We start from the raw sequence: 24,824 nt of genomic DNA on the forward strand, positions 1-24,824 counted from the left end.
AGGTGTGGCCAGGCCCAATCAGGATGGGTCTTAATTCTATTACTGGAGTCCTTTATAAGCAAAATGAAAGTCAGACAGAGAGAGAAAACCACTGGAAGCAAGAAGCTGAAATTCAGTGGAACCCAGAAGAGAAGGTAGAGGCTGGCAGGGGCCACCATGTGCCTTGCCATGTGACAAGGAGCCCAGAACCAAGGATCACCAGCAGCCAGCCCCAGAATGCCACAGTCTTTGGGAAGAAAGCATCCCCTTGAAGAGGCCTTGATTTGGGCTTTGTCCCAGCCTCAAACTGTGAGCAAATAAATTCCCATTTTTTAACCCGACCCATTTCATGCTATTTGCTAGAGCAGCCAAGGAAACTAAAACAGTCTCTTTCTGGAAGTTTTAGGGATAAGGAGTTTTGCATAGTTATGCCTTAATTATGCAGACTTACTTTCAGGGGCTCCCTTAACTCAACTGGACATGTGGACCCAAACATCACCAGCACCAGTAGCTTTTTTCCCCTGCCATCAAAGTTTCTTAACTTTCAACAAAGTTATTTATCAAAAGGGAATATGCCCTTTCCAAGACGTTGGCCTAGAACAAGCGTTCTCAAGTGGACTTTTTGTCATTCTTTGGGCCTCACACCCCACTCCCAATGCTGTCCACAAGGTTCTAGAAAATTCTGGTTTGCAAAATTTCAAAGATGAAAACAGCCCTGAGATCACTTCGTAGTCCTGTCTCCACCTTCATTTTCCAGATGATGAAACTGCAACTCAGAGAAGTGTGGGGTCCTGCCAAGGGCAGCTCAATATTGACCACACAAAGCCTGGATCCGGGTTTCTCTGCAACCTCTCTCTCTTTCCACCCCCGCTCTCACCCCAAATAGGATGTGGCTGGGCAAGAGGAAACATTCTCAACGTCCCCAGCAACCAGAGATATTGCCCCCCATGTTTCCAAATAGTCAGCATTTGTTGGCAACCATGGTTATATTGCCTTTTAATTAAGGAACTGGAAAAAAGCAATCTTGCTTGGAGCTCTGACTGCAGAACCACCCGTAATTTTAAAAATAAGAATTGTTTCCTAAAAACCACCGTTAACATCCGCTTTCAACTATGCACCCCCAAATCATTCCCATGCAATGCTGACTCTGCCTGCCTCTCCCTTCCTTATGTTTAAAAAGATCGACCCCGGGAAAGGGAAGCTGGGTCGCAGGGGAAGGGAGAGGACAGGGAAGCCCGCGGAGGGTGTAGGGGTGCACCTGGAGCACCTCCAGAGAAACCACCCGGGAGCGCAGAGGCGAGGCGCTGCCCCGCACGGCTGCTCCCTGAGGGGTTTTTCCGTCGCTTCCTTTAGCCCTTTAGTGCTAAACGAAGTGCCTCTCCCATACTCAGACTCCCCAGATTCAGAAAACGACTTTTGGAAGATCCGAATGGGCGGGTAGACCGGGGAAGGCGAGGACTTTGAGCGATTCGGCGCAAAAACCCATAAGCGCCCCTTCCTTCACCCCAGGTACTGCAACTGCGTGGAGCGGGAATGCGACTGGGCGCGGGGCTGGGTAGGGGAAAGCCCGGGAGCAGGGGAGCTGCGGATGGGGCGGGGCGGTGGGCGGGGCGCAGCGCAGATGGGGCGGGCCCGGGGGGAGGGGTGCACTGCTGCCCGAGCCCCGCCCCTCAGACCAACCTCCTCTTCCTGCCATTGGACAGAGCCTGGGGCGGGTCCGAGGGACGCCCCCCTCTCGCCACCCTCCACGCCCCGCCCCTACCCGCCCAAGTTTCTGGTTCTTGCAGGAGCCTCCAAGCTGAGAAAAGAAACACTAGGGGCTGTCACCAAGGTGGGGCGACGTGGCTCCGCCCCCGGCCGCCCCACCCCCCACCTTGGGGTCTGCAGGCCGGGCGGCCCCCGAGCCGAGGCTCCACGTCACACAATGCTGTAGCCAGGACCCCGTGTGTCCCAACAGCACCTGGTCCCGTGGCCCACCCCACCCCGTTATTGTGCACTCTTCCCTCGCTTTCTCTCGCCCATGCATCTCCAAAGAGCTGAGCACTGGACGCTGAGATGGGGTGCGGGGCTGCGGCCTAGAGAATTAAATTCGATTCGATTTCTCTTAAATCCGTTTGTATTTCAACTGCTTTTTCGATATCTTGATGTTCTCTGTTGTATTTCTAAAAGATTTTGGGAGTGAGAGGTCATTTTCATTTCTTTTCCTCCCAGACTGATGATGCCCTATTTAAGGTTTGATTAATTAAGCTGGGTTTTAGGCTTCTTCTGATGCAAGACAAGGGTAAAAACCAAAGTCTAAAGGCGTTTAGGAAAAAAAAATGGCCTTGCTTACTTATCATTCATAAACTCAGTTTACGGACAGTTATGAAACACTTGCAGCCGCAGCAGCACGTCGCTGCAGCGCAGGCTGCGTCTGTCTACCAGGGTTTGTGCCCGGGTATCAAAGGTGATGCAGGTGTTAGTGGGCCTGGGAGAGTGTGCGTACGTGAGGTAGGTGTGTGCGTGTGAGTGCATGCGTGTGCAGCCCAACACATCCCCAAGAGATGCGTGAGGATCAAAGAAGGAAACCTGCACGCTAGTGATCGCCTCGGAAATTTCCTAAAGCTCTGAGTTAGCAAATCGCTAGTAACCCAAAAGGCCTTTGCAAAGGCGCCAGCTCCTTCCTCTGTCCGTGCCCCTGTTCCCCGCCAAAACAGGTGTCGCTATGTCTGGAGGATTCGGGCTTCTGGGCGGGGGTCTGGGTGGTGCAATTCGTAGAGGGCACGCGGTGTCCATTTCAGGGGCCCCACGCGTGCGACCAAACCCCCAGAGCTGGGAGGGCGCGCGCTAGCGAGCGCAGTGTGTGCGGGCGGGCACGGAGGCGCTCTGCTCAGCTTGGAGCGTGTTATGCGTGAGTGTGTGCGTGAGTGTGTGCTCGTGCCGGGGGCCGGTTGTCTGCTCACGCGTTCCGGGCTGCACCCAGAGCTCAGCTGCTGGGTTGGAGAAAAAGAGGGTAGGCAAGTGCAAGGGCTGGCGGCAGAAGGGGGATTTCCAATTAATCGAGCTGGCCTAGCTGGTTTTCCTGCTCCCGCGCCTTTAAACCCCACTGCGTCGTAAGGTGGGGGCTGGATTGCTGTTGAGCTGGTGGAGGAGGGGGAGTAGGTTGAAACAATCCCCCAGCCTTGGAGTGGGCGCGCCAGGACTCCCCAGCTCCAGGCGGGGAGGGGAGCGGGAGCCCCGGTTCTGCGCAGGGAGGGGGCGGGGTTGGGGGGGCCAGGAACAGCGAGAAGGCGGGGGTGTCCGCGGGTATAGGGAAGCGGTCACCCCCGGGAGGCGAGATTTCGTTCGGATCGCACATTAATTGGAGAAATCTGATTAATTCCAGCTTCTGATGACTATAAATGGCGATTCTCTACCAAGGTGTCTATATTAGAAAAAAAAAATTCACTCGGTGTCATCCCCCACGTCAGGCCTGCTCGTGGGCGTGAGGCTGTACTTCCTCCGCCCCCTCCTAATGGAGTGAACCATTCCCAGCTCTTCCCCCTCTCTCCCTCAGCCTCTCTCTCTCTCTCCTCTCTCTCTCTCTCTCTCTCTCTTTCTCTCTCTCTCTCTTCTTCGCTCCTTCTCTTTCTCTCCTCCCTCTGCCTTCCCAGTGCATAAAGTCTCCGTCGCTCCTGGAACTTGTTGGCAATGCCTATTTTTCAGTTTTCTCCCGCGTTCTCTAAACTAACAATTTAAAGGTCTGCGGTCGCAAATGGTTTGACTAAACGTAGGATGGGACTTAAGTTGAACGGCAGATGTATTTCACTGATCCTCGCGGTGCAAATAGGTAAGTAGCCTCCGGGCTAGGGCTCGCGGCGGGCAGCTGGAGGCAGCCGGCCCCAGCCTGGGGCGCCGAGGGGAACCGACTGGCCGGCGGCCGCTCCCGGGTGCCGAGAAGCCGGCAAATCCCCAAGGGTGGGAGCATCAGCTCTTTGGGACCCGCGCGTCCGGGTTTGGTTTTCCTAAAGAAAGAGACTCCAAACGTTAGCCACGAAATGTATGCGATCGGTCGTTTTCCAGAGGGGGTTTTCCCCCCTTTTTCCAGAGCGCACGTCCATTTTTGCTTCGGTCTCTCGTGTTAGACCGGGTTTGGTGCGCTCTGGGGCAATGCACTGGCCCCTGCGATACTGCAAGGTATTATTCTGAAGGATCGGGAGGTGACTGCAGGAACAAGATGGCTAGGCAGCCAGGACTGGAAAGTTTATGTGCAGAAAGCAAAGATATTCCAGGACTCAGACTGCTGCATTTAGAACTTTGTCATTCTCTTCCCCCGCACCCCCACCCCATCCCCCGCACCCCATCTCTTAGCTGCAGCGTCTGCACCGGGCACCGCAGACTCGGCTGGGAGGGCAAATCAAAGAAAGACAGGGAACCCCAGGCCAGAGGTTTTAATTGTTCTTACCATCGAGAAGGTTGATTCTAACCAAATATTCAAGAATTTAATTTTCTAGACACAATTGCTGTTATTTTACACATAGGCATCTGTATTTTAAATGTAGGAAAGGGTTAAAAAGTGTTTGCAATGTGTCACGTCGTGTGTGTGTTATTTTTGCTTATTCAGATTTATGTTAAGGAATGTAGAGTCGCAGTTACACTCTCAGGGTTTTTTCTTAAAGTTCACATTTTTCCATCTAGAATGAAGAAAACGTTATGGGGGGCATTAGAAAACCTTTTTCTGATGTCCGGTCAGTGTATTAATTAACGTGGCCTAAAGTGAAAGCAAAGCAGGTTATTAATAGAACGGACAAAAGAAAAAAATAGAAACTCTTCAAACGGGTTTTCAGGAGACGAGGGAATTTGTTGCCTGCTTTCATTTCAGACTGGAGCATTCTTTGCAGACAAATCCTTGCAGTATTGGGGGTGGGGGTGGGGAAGGCTTTAGGAAGTGAGTTTTGGGGAGAAGGAATGCATAACATCTTTCTGCTTCAGAAATGTGTAGGAAAGGGGGTTTAAAGTTATCTAGACATTAAAATGAATTCTTTGCAATAGGGTTTTTATGCATTTAACATGCTTTTGAGTATCTGAGTTTTTTTGCCTAAACATTACAGGGATTTAAGAGTGTATGGACGCCGAATGTTGGTGTTTTCCTTTAATTCTAAGAAATGCCTTGATGTTTTAAACCTGATGGTTTTGAATCTTTGACATTGGTGCAAAGAGCTGCAAGAAATAAAGAACATTTCTAATGGCAGCAAATCCCTTAAATGTTGGAAATAAGTGAACGTGACATTCTACCATCCGCCACGAATTTTTAGACAGCAATAGATAGGGATGTTTGTTGTAGCAGTTGTTTTTGAGATAAGGATTTTAATACGAGGTTTGGGGTTCTGCTTTCTACACCCAAACGGGGAAAAACAAAAATAATTTGCTGAAAGCTTTCCGTTTTGAATCCAGGTGGGATATATCTTTAGTTTGGGGGAGGAAGGGTGGGAGACAGCGGGGTGGATGAGGGGTGCACTTTGGCCACATTTACATACGCCCAGAAATGGCCATATGCTGGCTATGGGATTGAAGTTGGGCATATTTGTTCCTGATCGTCTGCCCTTTGCCGCACTAGAGCCTCTGTCTTTATTAATTCATGGCTGGGAACTGTCCCAAATCATTGACATTTGGCAAGAAAAGTGGGGGTTGGGAAGGGGCGGGGAGGTGGAGAGAGAGAACGAGATTGAAGACGCAGCCCGAGGAAGTTTGGAATGAATGAGAGGTCGACCGAATGAATGAATGGATGGAAATGGCACAGGACGGGGACGCAGGAGAGGGGAAGGCACGAGCCCGGGCGGCTCTCCAGAGACTGGCTGCAGCCGGGTTCAGAAAGGACAGTGAGGGACGTGCGGGCTGCAACCTGCCTGGAGCCGTGAGCCCGCAAAATCCGTCCCGCGCGCAAGCTCCGGGCCTTCCCGAGCTACAGCCCAAGGAGTCATAGTTGCAAAAGACAGACATTTTCACGACTTCTTATTTTACACACGCGCACACTCACACATGCGCGACGCGGAGGGTCTTCTCCTCCAGCAGCGCCCGGGAAGATAACCCGAATGGAGCGCTTCCCACCCGAGCGAGCCCCAACTTCCCTTCAAAAAAAACCAAAAAACTGTCAATGCATCTTGGGGGCCTCTTTATCGCCTCGGAGTTTGTGGGGGTGGAGGTAAGGGGTGATAAGGGACTGGGCTGCTTTTTGTTTCGTTTCTTCCCTGCAAAGCTACATTTATCGAGGACGGTTTGTGGGGTTTATTTCATTTTGACTGAGAATTATTAGAACAAAGATCCGTTTATGTCAGTGTTTGATTTGATGTTGCAGTCGCGAGGATGTCGACTATTTCGAGACGGGAAGACCGGGAAATTTAGGAAGGTGCACGTATCTGCTAGAGCAGAAGTCAAAGTTAACCTCGGTGCCTTCGCCAGCGCTTCCCGTTCCGGATTAGAAAGCACAGGCCCGCCTTGCTCTTCCTGCAGCTATTTGCAAAACGGTGCGCGCTCGGAGGCTGCAGTGGGTTCGGTCACCTTCCGTCTGCGTCTGGCCGGGTGCTCGGGGGATCAGCGGCTGCGGGGGGGTTGGCGGGGATGCGGTCCTCCCGGGATCCATTCGCACACCGAGCCGCGGTGGCCAGAACACTGCAGAGGACCGGACGGGGGAGCAGGGTCGTGGGCACTGGAGGCAGATTTCGACTGAGTTTGCGGTTTGCCCCTTCTCCCACCTCCCCACCATTGCCCCGCGACAGCGCAGATCTGCGCTTCTCCCCAGCCGGCCAGGCGCGCATGGGGGCGGGGAGGAGGGAGTTCCTCGTCGCTCCGAATTCAAACTTTAGCCCGTTTCGTTGGCCTCGGGGGAAGGAGAGGAGGGTGTGAGAGAATTGGCCACAGCCATTTGGCAGGCCAGAAGCAAGGCCTCCGTGTGGCTGGGTTCCCCCTGGTCGTCCCGCCACCCTAGACGCTTTACACCCCGGGGACACACTCACCGCTGCTGGCGGCAGAGCGTTTAAGGGTGAGTGGGGAGATGAACCGCGGACAAAGGCACAGAGGCAGAGAGGGGCAGGGGGCACAAGGCTCGCGGATTTGGCCTCAGCGGTCACCACCTGGGGTCACGCGCGCAGACCCATCGGTTGACCCGGCTCCTCATGACCCGGGACCGGTAATCAGTCCCGCCCCGTCTGGCGCCCGGACTGCGGGATCCGGATGCCCAAGAGATTCTTCGCAGTGCAATGGGAGCTGCGGGGGAGAGGGGTCCCCAAGATTCCGTTCAGAATATAAAGAATCCACGGTAGGTGGGTAGTCCGTGTTGTAATGAAATAATCCATTTCGGCTTTCAGGGACTTTATTCATTCATTCACTCATTCAGCAATGTTTGCTGAGGCCCCGCAAGGACCCGGGGTTCATTTTCACGAAGGTGGCGTTGGGTTCAGCTGCGTGACCCGACGCTGTGCCGCCTCCCCACCGCCTACTCACCCAGCACGCTGCAGTCAGACCCCGTTTGTCACTTCAGACTCTGCCGCGAGGGGCCGCGACCAGGCTGGTGGGGGAAGTGTTGGAAAAGGAAGGAGTGAGTGAGGAGAAAGAGAGAAATAAAAGCGATGAGGGAGGTGAGAAGAAGGGGGCGATGGAAAAAGAAAGCAATATGTAGAGAGATGCGGGAGAGAACTGGAGGAAAGGAACCGACTCAGAACAAGAAGCGCGACTACCCCCCCCCCATTCACACCACCCACTCTCTCTCTCTCTCTCTCACACACACACACACACACACACACACTCACACGCATTTTGTAGAAGACGCGACGTTGGGTGCAGGATACTTCATTCCCGGGCCTCCTGGTTCAGGCACCTTTAACATTCGCGCGCCTGGGGCTGGGCGCTGATGGGGACTGAGCTTCAAGCCCGCCATGGGGGTGAAGCCGCGCGGGGTCCCCGGGGCGGGCGCTGCTGACCGCTGTCCCCTCCTCCCCGCAGCGTACCTGGTGCAGGCCGTGAGAGCAGCGGGCAAGTGCGATGCGGTCTTTAAGGGCTTTTCCGACTGTTTGCTCAAGCTGGGCGACAGCATGGCCAACTATCCGCAGGGCCTGGACGACAAGACGAACATCAAGACCGTGTGCACGTAAGTGTCGCGTTCTGGCCGGCTGGGTTTCTGTTATGAGGGGCGCTGCGCCTCCCCGCGGGTGCTTGGCGTTCCGCACCAGAGCGAATTCGTCTTCTATCTCCCGCCCCCAGGCAGAGGTCCCGCGATGAGCCCGCTGGCCCTGAGGCCCAAGTCGCGGGATCGGAACCTGCGCTGCCCAGGGGGACCCCACGGCCTGCGGTGGCTGCAGCGGGGACACCCCCGCGCAAGGCCCAGGTCTGGCGGCCTCACCCGGACGCACAAAGGCGCGCGCATCCGACGCTCTGGGCCCGGGGGCGAGGGCTGGGGGCACTCCGGCAGCAATGTCCCTCTGCTTTGAGGCCGTTTGTATTCTCTCCTCCCGCATGAAGGAATGGGCGGTGGAATACTCTCCAGAGAACAGTTGGCTTGGGTTTGAGAAGCCTTTTGAAGAATACTAGATTTGCGTAAAGGGAAAGTCATTTGGCTAAACTGTTCATTTGCTCCCGTTTATTTAAAACGCCTTTCCACGAAAATGCGGTAGCAGGCAAGGGTGTAAGAAGAGAGGCTTTTCTCTTGTTAGGAGAGAGGCTAAGACTATTTTGTTGCGTGCCATTGACTTTGCCCAAGAAAAACAGGTCCCGGGCGTGGGTTACAGTCTCCGCTGTGTGTAGTGGATTCCTAGGATTGGGATAGCCGTCCTTCTTGCCTGTTTTAAAAAAAAAATTTTGTATTTATTTTGTTTTTGGTGTTTGGGGTCTCCTCCCCCCCTTCCCCTCATCTGCGCGGTCTCTCCAGGCCAGTGTAGCTGCGGACCCAAGGAGACAGAGAAAGTAGTTTATGGCCAGGCAGAGTGACGTTTACCAAGAGATTAGCTAGAAAGCACAGCTCCCACTCGCAGATGAGGTAACCAACCAAGTCCTACTGCGGACACTTTAGCTACTGCAGACTTTAGAAATGTCCCCTTTCTCCGCAACACATATACATACTGTTTTGTTTTGTTTTTAAAAAATCTATGTCTTAACCCATTCTCAAAGGTCTATACCCGCCCCCCCCCATGATTGTTTCAAATAAGCCAAGGCAAGATGTGTCTCTTATCCCAGACGTTGGTGTGACCATTTTCTGTGACATCCGTTTTAAACTGTGACGTCCTTTCTCGCTAATTCCTGGGGGAAAGGGGGAGTGTTTGAATTATGACTTTATTTGAATTAATCGGATGTCAATTTTGCTACATGCTTTCCTAAATACCCCAGTGCCCTCTAGGAAGAAAGCAACAGCTAAGGGGTTTCTTATTACCTTCATATCGCAAAAGGGACAAGAGTCTTGTTCGCTATGCACGACAACCCACTTTAATCCCAAATGCCTGGTGATAGATAAAATGTGTAAAGAATCAATAGGCAAAAGGTTAAATATAGACTAGCTCCGAAATCGTTGATCAGTTGTGGGAACTCGGTCATTCCAAGCTGTTTTAATTTTTCAGCAGGACTTTAGTCCTGTTAAACGGGGCAGTGAGGAGGGCGTCCCTCTCCGGAAGGTCGGAGGCCACAAGCTGGGGCGCGTCTGCATTCCATTCGTGGCATGGGTTGCTCAACACCCTGCTGAAACCCACCTCATCCCAGTCCCACGTGGAAGTCTGTCCTCCACCCGCCCCTCTTCCACTAGGGTGACGTCCCCATCTGGTCGTGCAGAAGGACAAGAAAGATTTAGACTCCTTTGGGAGGAACAATTACCGCAGAAGCTCTGCAGGGGAGGCATCTCCTTAGCCTCTAGGCTTCTCTAAATCTTGCTATTTATTACAAATTGAGAAATCTGGAAGTCTTGCACTCCAGGCTCCCCAGTCCTCATAAATAAGAGACTCCCAGAAGCCATTAGACAACAGTTCAGCTCAAAGCAATTCAACAAACATTTATAACTGTTACTATTAGCCACAAGATGGAGTGAGCATAGGAACAAGGATTAATCGAACACGGTGCTTGCCTGCAAAGTGCTTACAGTCCAGACGAGGCAGCAGAGGGGGGAAGAGGAAAATACAACCAAATTGTGTGGAGAGGGCGGGCGCTGGTGATCTGGAGCCCAGAGTGGGGCGAGGTGGGAGCCAGCCCGGAGACACGGAGACGCCCGGATCGACCCAGCGCGGAAAGGAGACAGAGCCCCAGGAATCGATCACGCGTTGGGATTATATTTAGCCTCGCGATCTATTTTGGGTTTTCAGAAAAGAAAAGGGGAACAATAAAAAAGGGCACACTGGATGAAGGTTGTGGGGGCGGGGCGAGTTGCGGAGCCCGGGAGGAGGGAGCGGTTGAGGAAGGCGCTGTCCTCCCCGGAGGGCGCAGGAAAGGGAAGGACGAGAGGTGAGCCTTCGAGTCCCGGACCTGGGGTCTGGAGGGAAAGAGGCCACCAGGGGATCCAGGAGCGTGAAAAAGAACTGGGGGTTGAGGACGAGGGACCGAGGGCGCAGGGTTTGGAGCGCAGGCATTTGCAGACGCAGGAGACGCCTACCAAGCTGGCCCCAGGTGCTGGGGCGCTGACACTCACCGGCGTCTTGGAGGGAGAGAGGCAGGCAGGAGTGTCCGGGCGGCATCTGAGCCGGGGGAGTGTGGAGAGCAAGGCGAGAGGGGCACCGAGGACCAAAACAACTGGAAGGCAGGAAGTGAGGAGCGCCAGGGAGGAAAACGGAGGGAAGGGAAATAAGGCAAAGAAGGAAGAAAAGAAAGAGAAGGAAAATGGGGAGAACGGGAAACAAAGGAAGAAGTGGAGAGGGAGAAAAGGTGGGACAGAATGGGGGCGAAGGCGAGAGAATACAGTACAGGAGAGGAGGGCGACAGAAGGGACGAGGGGGAGGAGAATGTGAGAAGCCAAGAGGGGAGGGCCTTGATCAGAGCAAGTAACCCATCTTGCGAGCTAAGAGGCATTAATAGGCGGCAGCTTGCACGGCTTAGCACTGTTTTCCTAGCTTTCCCCGAGGAGAGCGAGCAATCTGTTTGCGCGGGCCGCGGTGCCAGCGCGGCGCAGCGGGCGCGGCCCGGCTCCAGGCTGTCGGGTCCCCGCCGAGCACCCAGGAGGGGTGCCCAGGGTCGGAAGGAGGCGGCCCTTCCTCTGGATCAGCGGCCTCTGGGGTGGGTACAGGTCGGCGAGTGCTGACCTTGCGCAGCCCTGGAGTCCGTCTGTGCAAAGGAAATAGGGAGGGGTCTTCCTGGGAGGTTTGCGAGGCCGCAAGGGGTGAGGGAGGCGCAGCGCAGGTCCCGGCTGCTCCCCGCGCCCAAAGTGAACCTGCTTCTTCTGTTTTGTTCTGTCCCTTGCCAGATACTGGGAGGATTTCCACAGCTGCACGGTCACAGCCCTTACGGATTGCCAGGAAGGGGCGAAAGACATGTGGGACAAACTGAGAAAAGAATCCAAAAACCTCAACATCCAAGGCAGCTTATTCGAACTCTGCGGCAGCGGCAACAGGGCGGCGGGGTCCCTGATCCCGGCGCTCCCCGTGCTCCTGGCGTCTCTCTCGGCAGCTTTAGCGACCTGGCTTTTTTTCTGAGCGCCGGCCGGCTCCCCCCGCGCGCCCACCCACACTCACTTCTTGCTCCCGGAAATCGAGAAGATCCATTCGTTCTTTGGGGACGTTGTGATTCTTTGTGATGCTGAAAACACTCGTATAGGATGGTGGGAAATCCTGATTCTCTTTTTGATTTCGTTTGATTTCCTGTGTTTTATTTGCCAAATGTTACCAATCAGTGAGCAAGCAAGCACAGCCAAAATCGGACCTCAGCTTTAGTCGGTCTTCACACACACACAAGTAAGAAAACGGCAAACCCACCCCATTTTATTTTTTAATTTTTATTTTTTTGGCAAAAGAATCTCAGGAACGGCCCTGGGCCACCTAATATATTAATCATGTTAATACATGAAAAATGATGGGCTCCTCCTAATAGGAAAGAGAAGGAGAGGAGAAGGCCACGGGGAATGAATTCAAAAGAGATGTCCACGTGTGAAGCATATGGTGACTAATTCACGCTCGCATCTTTCTTCCACAGTATCTTGTTTTGATCATTTCCACTGCACATTTCTCCTCAAGAAAGGCGAGAGGACAGATCGTTGGCTTTATTATTTTTGTAAGGATAGGAGGGAGAGAGGAAAAGGGTTGAGGAAATCTCTGATGTCAAGAAAAAGACTGCCAGAAGGAATGCTGCTAAAGTCACTGAGGGGTTAGCTTTACCTGCTGTCGATGCATCTTTCCAAGTTCACTGCCTTTATTTTCCCTCCTCTCTTGTTTTAGCTGTTACACATACAGTAATACCTGAATATCCAACGGTATAGATCACAAGGGGGGATGTTAAATGTTAATCTAAAATATAGCTAAAAAAGATTTTGACATAAAAGAGCCTTGATTTTAACAAAAGAGAGAGATGTAATTTAAAAAAAAAGTTTATTATAAATTAAATTCAGCAAAAAAGATTTGCTACAAAGTATAGAGAACTATAAAATAAAAGTTATTGTTTGAAATAGGGGTGTCGTTTGCTTCCTACCCCAACCCTGCTTTCTCCGTCGAGTTCTGCCGGTACCTACAGGAACACAATTTATGCCAAGTGACAAATTTACCTGTTCACAAAGTCACCTGATAACCTACCGTTTTCAAGCAGAACCCTCCCTTCTCAGACACTTTGCCACACTTCCTGAAATTCCGCTTACTTAAAAAGAGGTTTGTTTGTTTGTTTTTAATTTTTAAAATAAATACAGTTTTTTTTTTTTAAAGCAGAGAGCACTTCAGGTGAGTTTTGGTGATCCAGCGGGTCGGCCGGCCACCTGCGCCCCAGGCGCTGGTAGGTCCCTCCCGCCGACACGTCCCTAACCTGAGCCGGCCTCCTCCTCCTGGCCAGGCCAGAAAGGGGCTCTGCGGTGGCGAGAGGCAGCTCACGAAGGAACCGCCATTAAGGGCTCCAGCAGCGGGGCCGAGAGGCTGTGAGCCCTGGCAGGGATCAGGTGAATCCTTTCATAATTAATAAGACGGCTGAGCCGAAATGGCGAGGAGACGAAGCCCTATTGATCTGGTAGGAGAAGCTGCTTTCACCTCTCCTATTTATAGACCCCGCAGTGCCTTATCCAGAAGTAAACATTCAAGAGTAAACAGAGCAGGGGCGACCTGGGGGGGACGGATGCGGACCTGGAGCAGGTTGGGTGGGGCGTGGGGAGACACTGATGGAGATCTCTGACTTCATTGCAATCGAAATCTGATTTCTCCACGAAGATGGGGGTGGGATGGAGCCGCGAGGCTCTTGGGAGGTGGGGGATGCATGTAGCTGTCGGGTGAGGGGTGATTCCGCAGGCTGCAGCGGTTCCAGGCCCGCGGAACCCGCCGCGGGGAGGGTGCGCGGTGTTCTGAAATGCAATGTGTAAATAATCGCTAGTGTAACCGTCCATAAATCAAACCCAGTGGGTCGCAGCCCAATCTGCATTCCCCCCACGGACTGAGTTCCAGCAATACATGCGTCCCTGCGCCGGGAGCACTGGAAGCTGCGCTGAGTTTTAATGGCAGCATATATTACAGCCGCGCGCGCGCACTTGCGCCTGCGCCCCGCCACTCTGGAGGACACTGCTCCGCCACTACCGCGCCCCCCCAACGCGGCCCCTCCTCCGCCGATCCCCTGTCCCCAGGAGAACCAAGAGGATCCGCGCTGCTTGCGTGGGCTGGTCACCCACAGGGGGAAACACTCGTTGTTTGGGAAAATAAATTTGGGTTTTGATCTTTTCGTTTCAATGGTTATTTTCGGTCCAAGTATAAATAGGGTGATTCTAACCCGAGCTCAACCCGTGGAATTCAAATTGAAATGTCTCAGCCTATTTTAAATACGAATCTATGTAACGAGAGGGAGGGGACCAGGAGAAAGAGGGAGGGTCTTCTCCCGTCATTTTTGCCATAATAACGCGAGGCCTCGCGTGGGTATCTTTTCCTCCGCAATCCCCGTGGCGAACCCGGGCACATAAATGGGGCTATTTGCTCGCCAAAATAAAACGGACGCGTCGCTCTCCACAGGCTTGGGGTCGTGGGGGGTGGGGTGCTCAGAAGCCAAGGAGGGCCCTGCCACACCCGGAGGACGCCCCTTCCTTCGCAGATCCGGCTTCGCATCTGGAAATCAATCTCCTTCGAGACCAGGGAGAAGGCCCGGCTGAGGGAGAGGGGAGGAGAAGCTGAAGGAGGGAGGAGGAGGGACGAGGGGGCTGGGATTGGGCACGAGTTGTTTGCTCTACAAACAGATTCCCAAGGAACCCTCTTCCTCCTACCGCGGTTCCAACTACTTCCCACGTGGGACCCCCCTGGAAGTAGCGCACTCCACAGCCCTCTTCTTCCGCGTCCCCACTCCGCCCAGTTCCCGGGCCCAGAGGCTGCGCCCGTCCCTGTGGAGCCCCAGGAGCCCCGTGGGAGCCCCGAGAAAGCTTGAAGCCGTTTTTGGGTGTCCCTCGCTCTGTCCAAGGCCCGGGATCAGGCTCACGTACACTTGGAGAGTGCCCCAAGGGCGCCGGGCCACGAGTCCCAGAAATACAAACCTCAGCATCTGGCTGGTTAAAGAAAGCTGCTTCTTGTTGTGGTGATGGTTTAGGTCATTATCGTGCCGTCTTCCACTGTAATTTTCTGTTTGATCATGATGACATCTCCATATGTTAGTTGATGTTATTGTTTTTAAGCATCAACGCGGTAAGCTCGGTTCCTGGCTCAGAGTGGTGTTTCATTAATCAGAGTGGGTTTGTCCCATCCCTGGAGGGGAGGAGGGAAAACGAGGTGAGGGGAGGGATGGGCAGTTGACACCGACGGCACCGTGGGCCCATTCCTCTCGGCGCCCACGTGGGAGCAGTCCACCCCGCTCTGCACCGCCTGCAGCTCTCCGTGTGGCCCACTGGCGCTGGCTTCAGCCCTCGAGGAGCTGCTGGATTTGGAGAAGGAAATGGGAGGCCCTCCTTGGCTCCAAACGCTGCCCGAGTTGAAAAAATCAGAGAGGGCAGCTCCAGAGCCCCAGCCTCGGTCAAGGCACCACAGGGACCCAAGGGAGGGGAAATGAGAGAGAAGGGAAAGAAAGCCAAGAACAGAACGTAGAGTGGCAAATGGGGATACCGGAGAAAGACGGTGAAAACAGATCCGGGCGCAGGGATTAGCAGAAGGGAGGCGGGAAATTTAAACAGAGATGACTGAAGACACTTCGAGCTGTAGATAAGAGAGCTACAGGATAGAGATGAAATTGGGGCTTATTTTCATTCAGGACTTGCACAGAAGGAAATGAGCACACGACCCCCCAAACAGATTTCTCTTTCTGGGGACATAGCAGCCCTTTCGCTATAGCCTGAAACTCCTGGGAGCCAGGGCCACGGGACACGTGGCTCTCTCGTGTCTAGGAGTCGGCGTTCCTAAACTCCCAATTCTCCCATACTCTCCTGAAATCCCGGGAAGGTCTTCAATCCACCCCCCACCACCCCTCACACCACCCTACACACATACACACACATGCCCGACTGGGCGTGAGTGGTCTGAGACGGGTCCCCTCTGGAGCAGTCTCCTGCCACCCCCACAAGTCCCCAAGGAATGGATCGCTGGCCCACTCCTCCTTGCTCCCAAACACCTACCAAAGTAAATCAAAGCGACAATCCCATCTCAGCCCTGGTGTGAAAACAAAGGGGGAGCAAGGGAAGGTGAAGACTCAATGGGTGCGGCCCGGAGAAGAACCCGAGTTTGGTGCCCCCGGAGTCCCTGCATCTCAGAGGCCTTGGAGTCTGGGAACTTTTAAATGATGTAACGGGTGTTTTCCCCCTCAGGGAAAAGAGCAAGGTAAAGAAACCCCTCCTGGGACCCCAAACCGGAGAGCTGGAATAAGGCAATAAGGAAACAGGGCCCAGCCTGACCCAGCCTGGGGCATGGGGTTGCCTCCCAGCTCAGGTCTCGGCTACGGAAACACCCCGCCGCCCACGCCAGAGGGAGTTTTTGGCCAGACCTTCCTCACCCCCACTGGCTGGAGTTGGGAGAGGAGTGTGACATTCCGGTCCAGATCCGCGCCTTGGAAGGACATCACCTTTGGTATGGCTTGAAAGAGCCAGGACTCAGGAGCCGCAAGACGTCTATTATCAGCTACGAAACTTTGGGCAGGTTACTTAACCCCTCTGTACCTTAGTTTCCTCGTCTATGAAATGGGGATAATAATACCACCTAATGGGGTTGTACTTTGTATCAAATGAGATAAGATAGGTAGCACATTTTCATACAACGTACCGCCTCCTTATTGCTGATTATTATTATTTCTATTTCCTCCTGCCTCGATCCAGTCTTCATTGCACGGTTCTCACCGAATTCTTCAAAATAACTTCGAGATCTCCGAAGAGAACCTCATCCTGACCTTTAATACTTTGGGTGGGTGGGGGTGTTTTTCTTTATATTATAGCCCAGCAGCTGTAATTTCTCTTGGTACTGGCTACCCAGCTCTCAAGCTCAAGTCCAGATCCCTGAATTAAACAAGCTACTGGACAATAACTGCGCCGCCTAACCCTCACCTCACTCTGTTCTGAGCCTGAGCATCTGGCTAGACCCCTGGGCTTTCAATTCCAACCTGGAGTCCTTAGATTCTCAGGGGATTCCTTTTGGAGCTTCCTGAATACCTTCCCTCCACACCTCACCCCCCATCCCCACCCTTTATATTAATTCGTCTCCTCAAATTAAGAAAAAAAAATTGCAACTTACTTACTGTAACCAGTGAAGTAATACAAGCATAGAGAAGGGAACATAATTAACACCCCCTTCATTAACTATTTTAATTGACTGCTGGGTATCCTTCCATACTTTTCCACCATGCTTATAAAAGCGTTTACTGACATATAGCCATATGGAGGGTGCGTTTTTGTTTGTTGGTTTGGTTTGGTTTTTCCAAATTTTGAAATATGTTTCTTGGCAACCAAATACTTCAGTGTCAATAGCTAAACATTCTTTTAAAAAGCCATACAATATTCATAGAATGTCAATCCTACAATTAATTTAATTTTCCACCTTTGATGGACATTTAAGTTTTTCCAGTTTTTTTAGCATCCTGCAAATATTGTAATAAATATTCCTGTCCAAATGACTTTATAAACTGCTATTTTTATTTCTCTGGTAGAATAGATTCTGCAAAGTTGGATTGCTGGGCAGAAAGGTGTTTATGTGTGTTTTTAATTTGAAAAGATATTGTTGGATTACTTTCCCCAAGGGTGCAGAGTGCCCGTTTCTCCGCATCCTCATCAACACTTGATGTTAACTTTTTTTTTGGGGGGGGGGTAGTCCTGTAGGTAACCTCGAGGCTTTCTGGAAGGCTGTCCTTTCCTGGGGCGCTGATTGCCACCAGAGTGTCCTCCTTGATTGACGGGGAACACCCAGACAGCCTTGGGGTCCCCCTCCCAGGACAGCAACGAAGGGCACACCAGCAGTGAATTTTATGATGTCAGGGCTAATTAGTCCAGGGAAACCTTGACTAAGGTTTGGCTAATCAAATCCACTGGGCTTGGGGAGGGGATGGGGAGGGGAAGAAGAGGGGAGGGCGTGGGGTTAGGAGGGGGGCATAGGTGGTGCAGATTGGTCTTCGCAGGTGATTGGCGGATGCAGGGGGTACTCAGCCGTCCCCTCCACCCCCACCGTTCCCGCCGCCTTCGGCTGCCGCTCCAGCTGGGCGTGGTCTTTCCGCAGGGTCTTCGCGCGCGTCAAGGAGCGCGGTGTTTGCGCTAGGCTGCAATCCCCGGGTCTGCCTGCAGTGGAGGGAGAGCGAGCGAAGGAAGCAGCAAAGGAAAAGAAAACCACAGCCGCCGAGAAAGGTCAGCAAAGAGGATAAAACTTTTTTGTTTTTTTTCTTCCGTCGCTTAGTGAGAGGCTCCTACAGGCTGCAACCAAGGGCGATGAAGAGGACTCTGTCCCTCTATTTCTTCGCCAGCCCCTACACCTTTACTCTGCCTAACCTTTGTTTTTTCCTTCTTCTTTTTAAATTTAACCTACTTTCATCGAGCACATACTGCATGCTAGGCATCGTGCTAAAGCTTCACAAACACCTCTCCGTTTCTTGTGCACATTTCTGTAGGAGATTGTATTATCCCCATTTTTACAGGTGAGGAAACTGAGGTTAGAGAAAGGTTGGTAACTGCTCAAGACACCAGGTATTAAGAGGCAGAGGTGAGATTTGAACGCTGATCTGTTTGACTTCAAAATCTGAGCTCTTAAGCTTCAGGGCCTCCATTCAAATTTTTAGGATACCTATTTTAAAGCATCACATCATTTTGCTTGTTCTCTGACAATTTTGAGCCAGCAGAGATGGCACAAGTTTTAAAACAAAGCAAAACAAGAAAAACCTTAAATCCTGTGGTAGGCAGAATTATCTGCTTCCTCCACCTTCCAAGAAAAAAAGATGTCCACATCCTAAGCCCTGGAGCCGGTGAATAAATTCTGTTACATTTGGCAAAGGGGGATTACCATTACATATAGAATTAAGGTTGCCAATCAGCTGACTTTAAGATAAGGAGATTTATCCTGGATTGTCTTGATAATTTTATTTTAGGGCCTGTGCCAGTTTGAATGTATTATGTCCCCCCCAACGCTATTATCTTTGATGTACTCTTGTGTGGGCAGACGTTATCAGTGTTAATTAGATTGTAATTTTTGAGTGTTTCTTTGGAATGCACCCCAACCAGCTGTGAGTGATGACTCTGATTGGATAATTTCCATGGAGGTGTTGCTCTGCCCATTCGGGTGGATCTAAGTTGAGTCACTGGAGCCCTATAAATGAGCTGACGGGCAGAGGGAACTCAGTGCAGCTGTGAGTAACATTTTGAAGAGGAGCTACAGCCAAGAGGGACACTCTGAAGAATGCCCAGGAGGTGAGAGAGGAGCTGCGGATGAGAGACAGTTTGGAGACGGCCGTTGATAGCAGACTTGTGCTCCAGAGAAGCTGAGAGGACAAATATCCCAAGTGCAACTAAGAGGGACATTTTTGAGGACTGCAGCCTAGAGAGGAACATCCTGGGAGAAAGCCATTTTGAAACCAGAGCTTTGGAGCAGACGCCAGCCACATGCCTTCCCAGCTAAAAGAGGTCTTCCGGACACCATTGACCATCCTCCAGTGAAGGTACCTGATTGCTGATGTGTTACCCTGGACATTTTATGCCTAAGACTGTAACTGTGTAACCAAATAAACCCCCTTTTATGAAAGCTGATCCATCTCTGGTGTTTTGCATTCCGGCAGCATTAGCAAACTAGAACAGGGCCCATGTGATCACCACGGTCCTTATAAGTGGAAGAGGGAGGCAGCAGGGGATGTCCATATGAGAAGGACTTGATCTGCTTTTGCTGGCTTTGAAGATGGGGGAAGGGGCCACAAGCCAAGGAATGTGAACAGTCTCAAGAAACTGGAAAAGGCAAGGAATCAGATTATCTCCTAGAGTCTCCAGAAAAGAACACAGCCCACAATTTTAGCCCAGTGAGGCTTAGGTTAGACTTCTGACCTGCAGATCTGTAAGATAATAAATATGTATTAAGCCACCAAGTATGTGGGAATCTGTTTAGAGCAGCAAATAGAAAACTAATAAACATTCCAACTGTTCTGATTTAGCTGAGGGAATACCTTACAGCTCTCTAGGGAGCCAAGGGTATTCCTCTGTGTGTGTGTGCTGGGGCTTTTCTTTGTTGTGTGTGTGTGTGTGTGTGTGTGTGTGTGTGTGTGTGGTTGTTGTTGTCAGTTTCATTTCAGCCTGGGGTGGGAGTCTATGTGAGAGAAAGAGAACACTAGGGAATAAGTTTCAAAGTCTAAACAAACCTGCCCCAAAATTGTGTTGCTATTTTACTACGTCTTGGCACAGAACATTTTTCATTATTTTCTCCTACCCCCTCTTTTTTTTTTTTGTCCCTTTTAGCTGAAAGAGTCTATTTGCTTCCTTCCATTTCAGTAATTTAATAGACATGGGGGTGAGTTCCTTGGAACAATCAGGGGCCTTCTCAGTAATGAAAAGCTCGTTGCTACAGTAATAGATGATTTGATGATACATTCATGAAATGTATCACCAGGTAGTTATTCTTTTGATAAATCACAGTGACTAATATAGCTACATACCTTCCCACCTGAACAAATCATATGCCGGATTGCTTTTTAATGGTGGTGGCATTTCCGACTTCGTACATAACCCAGAGAACAGAAAGAAGTGGGTCCCATCTCTTTAGAAAGCCTGGAAGGAATCGTTTGCTATGGGTGTACTAGGAAGGGAGGCAGGGGAGATCTCAGACAGCTACTGCCCTCCGTATTGAGAGAAACTCCTCAAAAGATTCCAAACGTGGTTACAAGGTGAAGGGCAAAAAGGACACGCTTGTTCATCTCGGGTTGATCAAGTCGCAAATTGCTTTGTAACATTAAGACACCACCACAGGAGTCTCTTCTTGATTAAGAAAGAAGCAAGACTAAGCAAGCAAGCTCCTGGGTAATGCCAGCCCGAGATAATTAGCTTAAGCCTGGCTGACTGCAGGCGCTACCACAGATTCCTGAACTGAGGGGGCCTCAATCTTCCCATTTCCTCAAAGGGGTCAGCTGAGCTTCAGTGAGTGACTGTGAAAAATTACTCTGGGGCTCTCCTTCATGAATCTCTGGTTGCCTCCTGCAGCTTTTGCCTGAAGCTGGCTGAAGTGTGCTATCCCTTAGGGAAGGAGAAAAATCCCAGGCAAAAGTGGTTCATTTAATGCTGACCAAACACAAATTCTTCAAAATAGGCAACTTTGAAGGGGATGAAGAGCATCACAGCAGGTGGGTGGTACATGCAGTAACCGCACATCCAGAGATGCGACAATCCTGGCCGCGTGCACTAGCGCTCTCTGCAGACGCTTTATCTCGATGCAGACGTGGGGCCACCATGTTAGCCCGAGGTGCACCAGCTGCCTCCACAGGGCAGTGTTCGAACAGGGTGCTCTCTTGTGTAATCATTCCTCGCCCCAACTTTTGGTACAATTTTCTGCACTTTTGAGCACGCTGGGAGACAGTCTTCATTCCCTCCATTGCTTTGTTTATAGAGTTTGTTGTAAATATATTTTTTCTATTTCTGAATAGCCCTTGCCACACTTTTATGGCTATTATGGGAAAAAATGGCCCAGTCTCTGCCCAAATCTTTATTTTCAGCCATTGCTGTGAATTCAAATCCAAAATGTATTTGTGTTTACTCACTGACACAGATATTCATAATTACTGATTCTCTAAATAGACAAATGTGCACATGCGTGCACACACACACACAGCCTTGTAGCCCTGAACTTCTCCCTCTGATTTACTCCTGGATCTTGCCATTTATCTTCTAAGTTGACTTCTCCATCTTGTGCTCCATTCTCCATGTGCTCCTTCCCGCTCACCTTATAAACAAACGCACTCAACTCTTATGTAGCCTAAAAGAACACCCCCTTCCCCTGTCCATCCTGCTTTCCCTTCATTTCTAACCCACTTCTCCATTGAGCTCTTAGAGCAGTCCAAGGAAACACTTGGGGAATACTGAAAGAATACATGAATGAATTTTTCTCCTTCCTTTCTTTGCTAGCATCCCCCTCACTGCCCCACACTTTGCCTCAAGCCACTGGGGACCTAGATTTTTCTTCATTAACTGTGGACCCTTTGCTTCCACTGGCCTCCTCCCTATCCCCCTCCCCATTTGTATTTTACTCTGTAGAAAGTATTTTATGTATTTTATTTTAAAATATTTTACCAAGAATCCACAGTCATCGTGGGAAAATTAGAAACTACATGTGACCCAAAAGGGAAAAATTAAAATAGCTGTAATTTCTTCACTCAATGTCTCTTGTATTAATTCATTTCTCTCCACACATGGGTATGGTAATACCATTTCTCTCAAGAATCTTCACTTCCCTCCCATTGCCGAATCCTGGATGAGTTTTCCAGAGTCCCTGGCATGGCTGGAGACTCCCCAGGATGTGGTCCTGTCTCATTTTGCCAACCTCATCTCCATCCACAGCCATCCACATCCCACCCATTGCAGCAGCCGTATTGAATTTCTTCTACCTCCTTGGATGGAAATCCACTCCCCTATTTCATGCCTTTGTCACTCAGTTCTCCCATCCAATCATTTCCCCCGACCTGTGGATGTCCTGCTCCTCTTCAGGGCTCTGTCCAGGCTCAACCTTTCATGAATCCTTCTCTGATACCCTAGTCAGAATTAATGGGTTGCTCCTGTTAACCATTTGCTGTTCTTAGTTTTGTAACAAAGGTAGCTGTCTGCTGATCTGTTTGGTCTCTAAACCAAAAGTTCCTTGAGATGAGAGACCATGTATCTTTAATCTTCAATCTCCCACAATGCTTAGCAGGTGCTTGGCACAAATGTTCATGAATAAAAACACTTCCAGACCCCCTTGTATCACAAATATATAGTTGTACTTTCTAATTTTGAAAGAGAAAGGAGAGATACTGCCGATTCCAGTCCTTCTCTGGGTTGCTTATTGTCACAATGCGTCTTCTCCCTCAGAAACTCTTCCTTGGCCTCCTGGGTGGGTATCCCTAGGAGAGTGGATGCAAACTATAAAACTATTGGGTGCATACTATGGAGTACCATCCAACAGCTAGAAGCAAAGGATTAGCTGTTAGCAACATGGATACAAGAGAATGAATGAAGATAGCTAAAACCAGAAAGTGGGAAGAAAAGAAGCAACTCCTTGGTATGGCCTCTTCATTTCTCTCAGAACAATTTACTCAACATTTATTAGCTTGTTATAATTTTGCTTTCTGGATGGTTACAGAGAATCCTGGAAGACTCACACTCCTCCTTTCATCCCCTCTGCTTCACTCAAGGAACCCTTGAAATCTGTAACTTTCCTGCTCCGTTGTTTGAGGAGAATTTTTCATGCCCCACTTTCACTCAGTCTATGCACTCACCACTTCACGTATGCGCAAGGACTCTGCATATGGTCACTGGCTTCCAAAATGGACTCCAGTGATTCTCACCTCCTGGGGTATACTCACCTCACACAGTGAATCAAGGCTGGCCCTGACTGAAGTAATGATGTGTGACTTCCAAGCCTAGTTCATAACAGGCATTGCAGCTTCCTCCTTGTCCCTTTGATTATTTCCTTTGAGGGAAGCCAGCTGCTGTGCCATGAAGGCATCAAAGCAGCCTATGTAGAAAGGAACTCAGGCCTCCCACCAACAGCCAGCACTGACTTGCCAGCCAGGTGAGTGAGCCACCTTGAAAAGTGTATCCTCTGCCTCTAGGCAACTGTGAGATGACTGCAGCCCCAGCTGACATCTGACTATGAATGCAGGGAGACTCTGAGACATACCCACCCAGCCAAGCTGCTCTCAAATTCCCAACTCACAGACGCCATGAGAGACAACAAATGGTTACTGTTGTTTAAGTCCCTAAGTCTGGGAATGATTTGTTATGCAGCAGTAGACAACTAATCAAATGCATCTAGTTCTTTTTTTCCTTTTATTCTTCAAAGTTCATTTGTCCATATGTCCACATGGATTTTAAAAGGTTTTTCTTGTAAGATGCAAATGCTTTGTATAGGGAATAGCAAAACACTTTGAGTATCTAAATGCTTTAAACAATAATTCCTGTCAACAATGAATCTGATACCATGAAGCGGTTTGGGGAGATAGCAATAAGTATATAAATGGGAAAACAGAAGGCAGTCTAGGTGTTTCAACCTTAATAAGTGATTGGTTAAAACGTGTTGGAGAGGCTGGAAGAGTATAGAAGTAATGTTACCCAAAGGTTAGCACGAAATCTTTGCAAGGCCTAGATGTGAAGGAGCAAAAGGGAGAGCACTATTACCCAGAGCCCGTATGACACTGAACCTGCTGTTGCACAACTGCAAATGCCACCAGAAGTTGGAGGGGAAACTCTTGTTTCAACTTCCCTGCCACCTTCCAATCTCCTGTCAAAGCCTCCCATGGGCAGAAATGCATGGAAAAGCAGCAGGCAAAGGAGTCTGGGAAATGTAGTTTGCAGACTTCCTAGCCCTGGCAATGGAGAGAAGCTATATATAGGCAGCTAAGAAACCAATAGACGCTATTCATCACCAGGAGCAATATAATAGGCAGAGTGGAAATAAAGCTGTAGTTATTGAATGGCACGCCATTCAAAATGAAATATCCAACACATGGTAGTCTTGTGATTAGAGAAAATCAGGGAAATCTTAATGCTCCCACATTTCTCTTTACAGTGGTATTCCAGTAGCCTACCAAAAGACTAGAAGCTCACAACAGGTTCAGACCTCTATATTCTTCAGAAGGGCTGTCAAACCAAAGCCCCTTTTACTACCTGTAGAAGAACATCCTTAATAAGATGAGTTGACACACTGAGCACTTAATATGGGCTCTGTTCGAACTGCTTTTCACAGCATCTCCATGAGGCTGGCCCTACTGCAATCCCTGGTTTATCGGTGAGCAAGCTCAGCCCCAGAGAAGTCAAGTCACAGAGATGGTAAGTGGCGGAGCCAGGGTCCAAGAATGGTGTCTGGTTTCAGAAATCATGAGCTTAACCACTCTACTCTACTGCCTCACATTCATTCATCAACTCCCTTGAAATGTGGGAGCAACTTATCCCTGGTTGCACCTTTGCCAGATGTATTAAAAGAGAATATATTTTTTTTAAGGAACGGAAGAGCAGAATCTTTATAAATCCAGCTCCTGAACTATGGGGCCAACTTTTGAATCAGTTTTTTCTAAAATGTTCACTCTATATTGCAACCCATTAACTCTTTCAGAAAGGTCATGGATTACTGAATTATCTGGGGCTC

The 24,824-nt window shown here is 50.4% G+C and overlaps 1 protein-coding gene across 1 annotated transcript; it reads left to right on the forward strand.

Moving 5' to 3' along the window:
• Positions 1–3,556: 3,556 nt before the first annotated feature.
• Positions 3,557–12,524, forward strand: NRN1 (neuritin 1). Its single transcript, XM_037843992.1, has 3 exons — positions 3,557–3,787; positions 7,936–8,080; positions 11,363–12,524. Exons 1-3 carry the CDS (start codon positions 3,733–3,735, stop codon positions 11,589–11,591), a joined length of 429 nt encoding a protein of 142 aa, XP_037699920.1. The 5' UTR covers positions 3,557–3,732; the 3' UTR covers positions 11,592–12,524.
• Positions 12,525–24,824: the final 12,300 nt, after the last annotated feature.

Source organism: Choloepus didactylus, chromosome 7 (assembly GCF_015220235.1).
Source record: "Choloepus didactylus isolate mChoDid1 chromosome 7, mChoDid1.pri, whole genome shotgun sequence".
In the NCBI taxonomy this organism is placed as follows: Eukaryota; Metazoa; Chordata; class Mammalia; order Pilosa; family Megalonychidae; genus Choloepus; species Choloepus didactylus.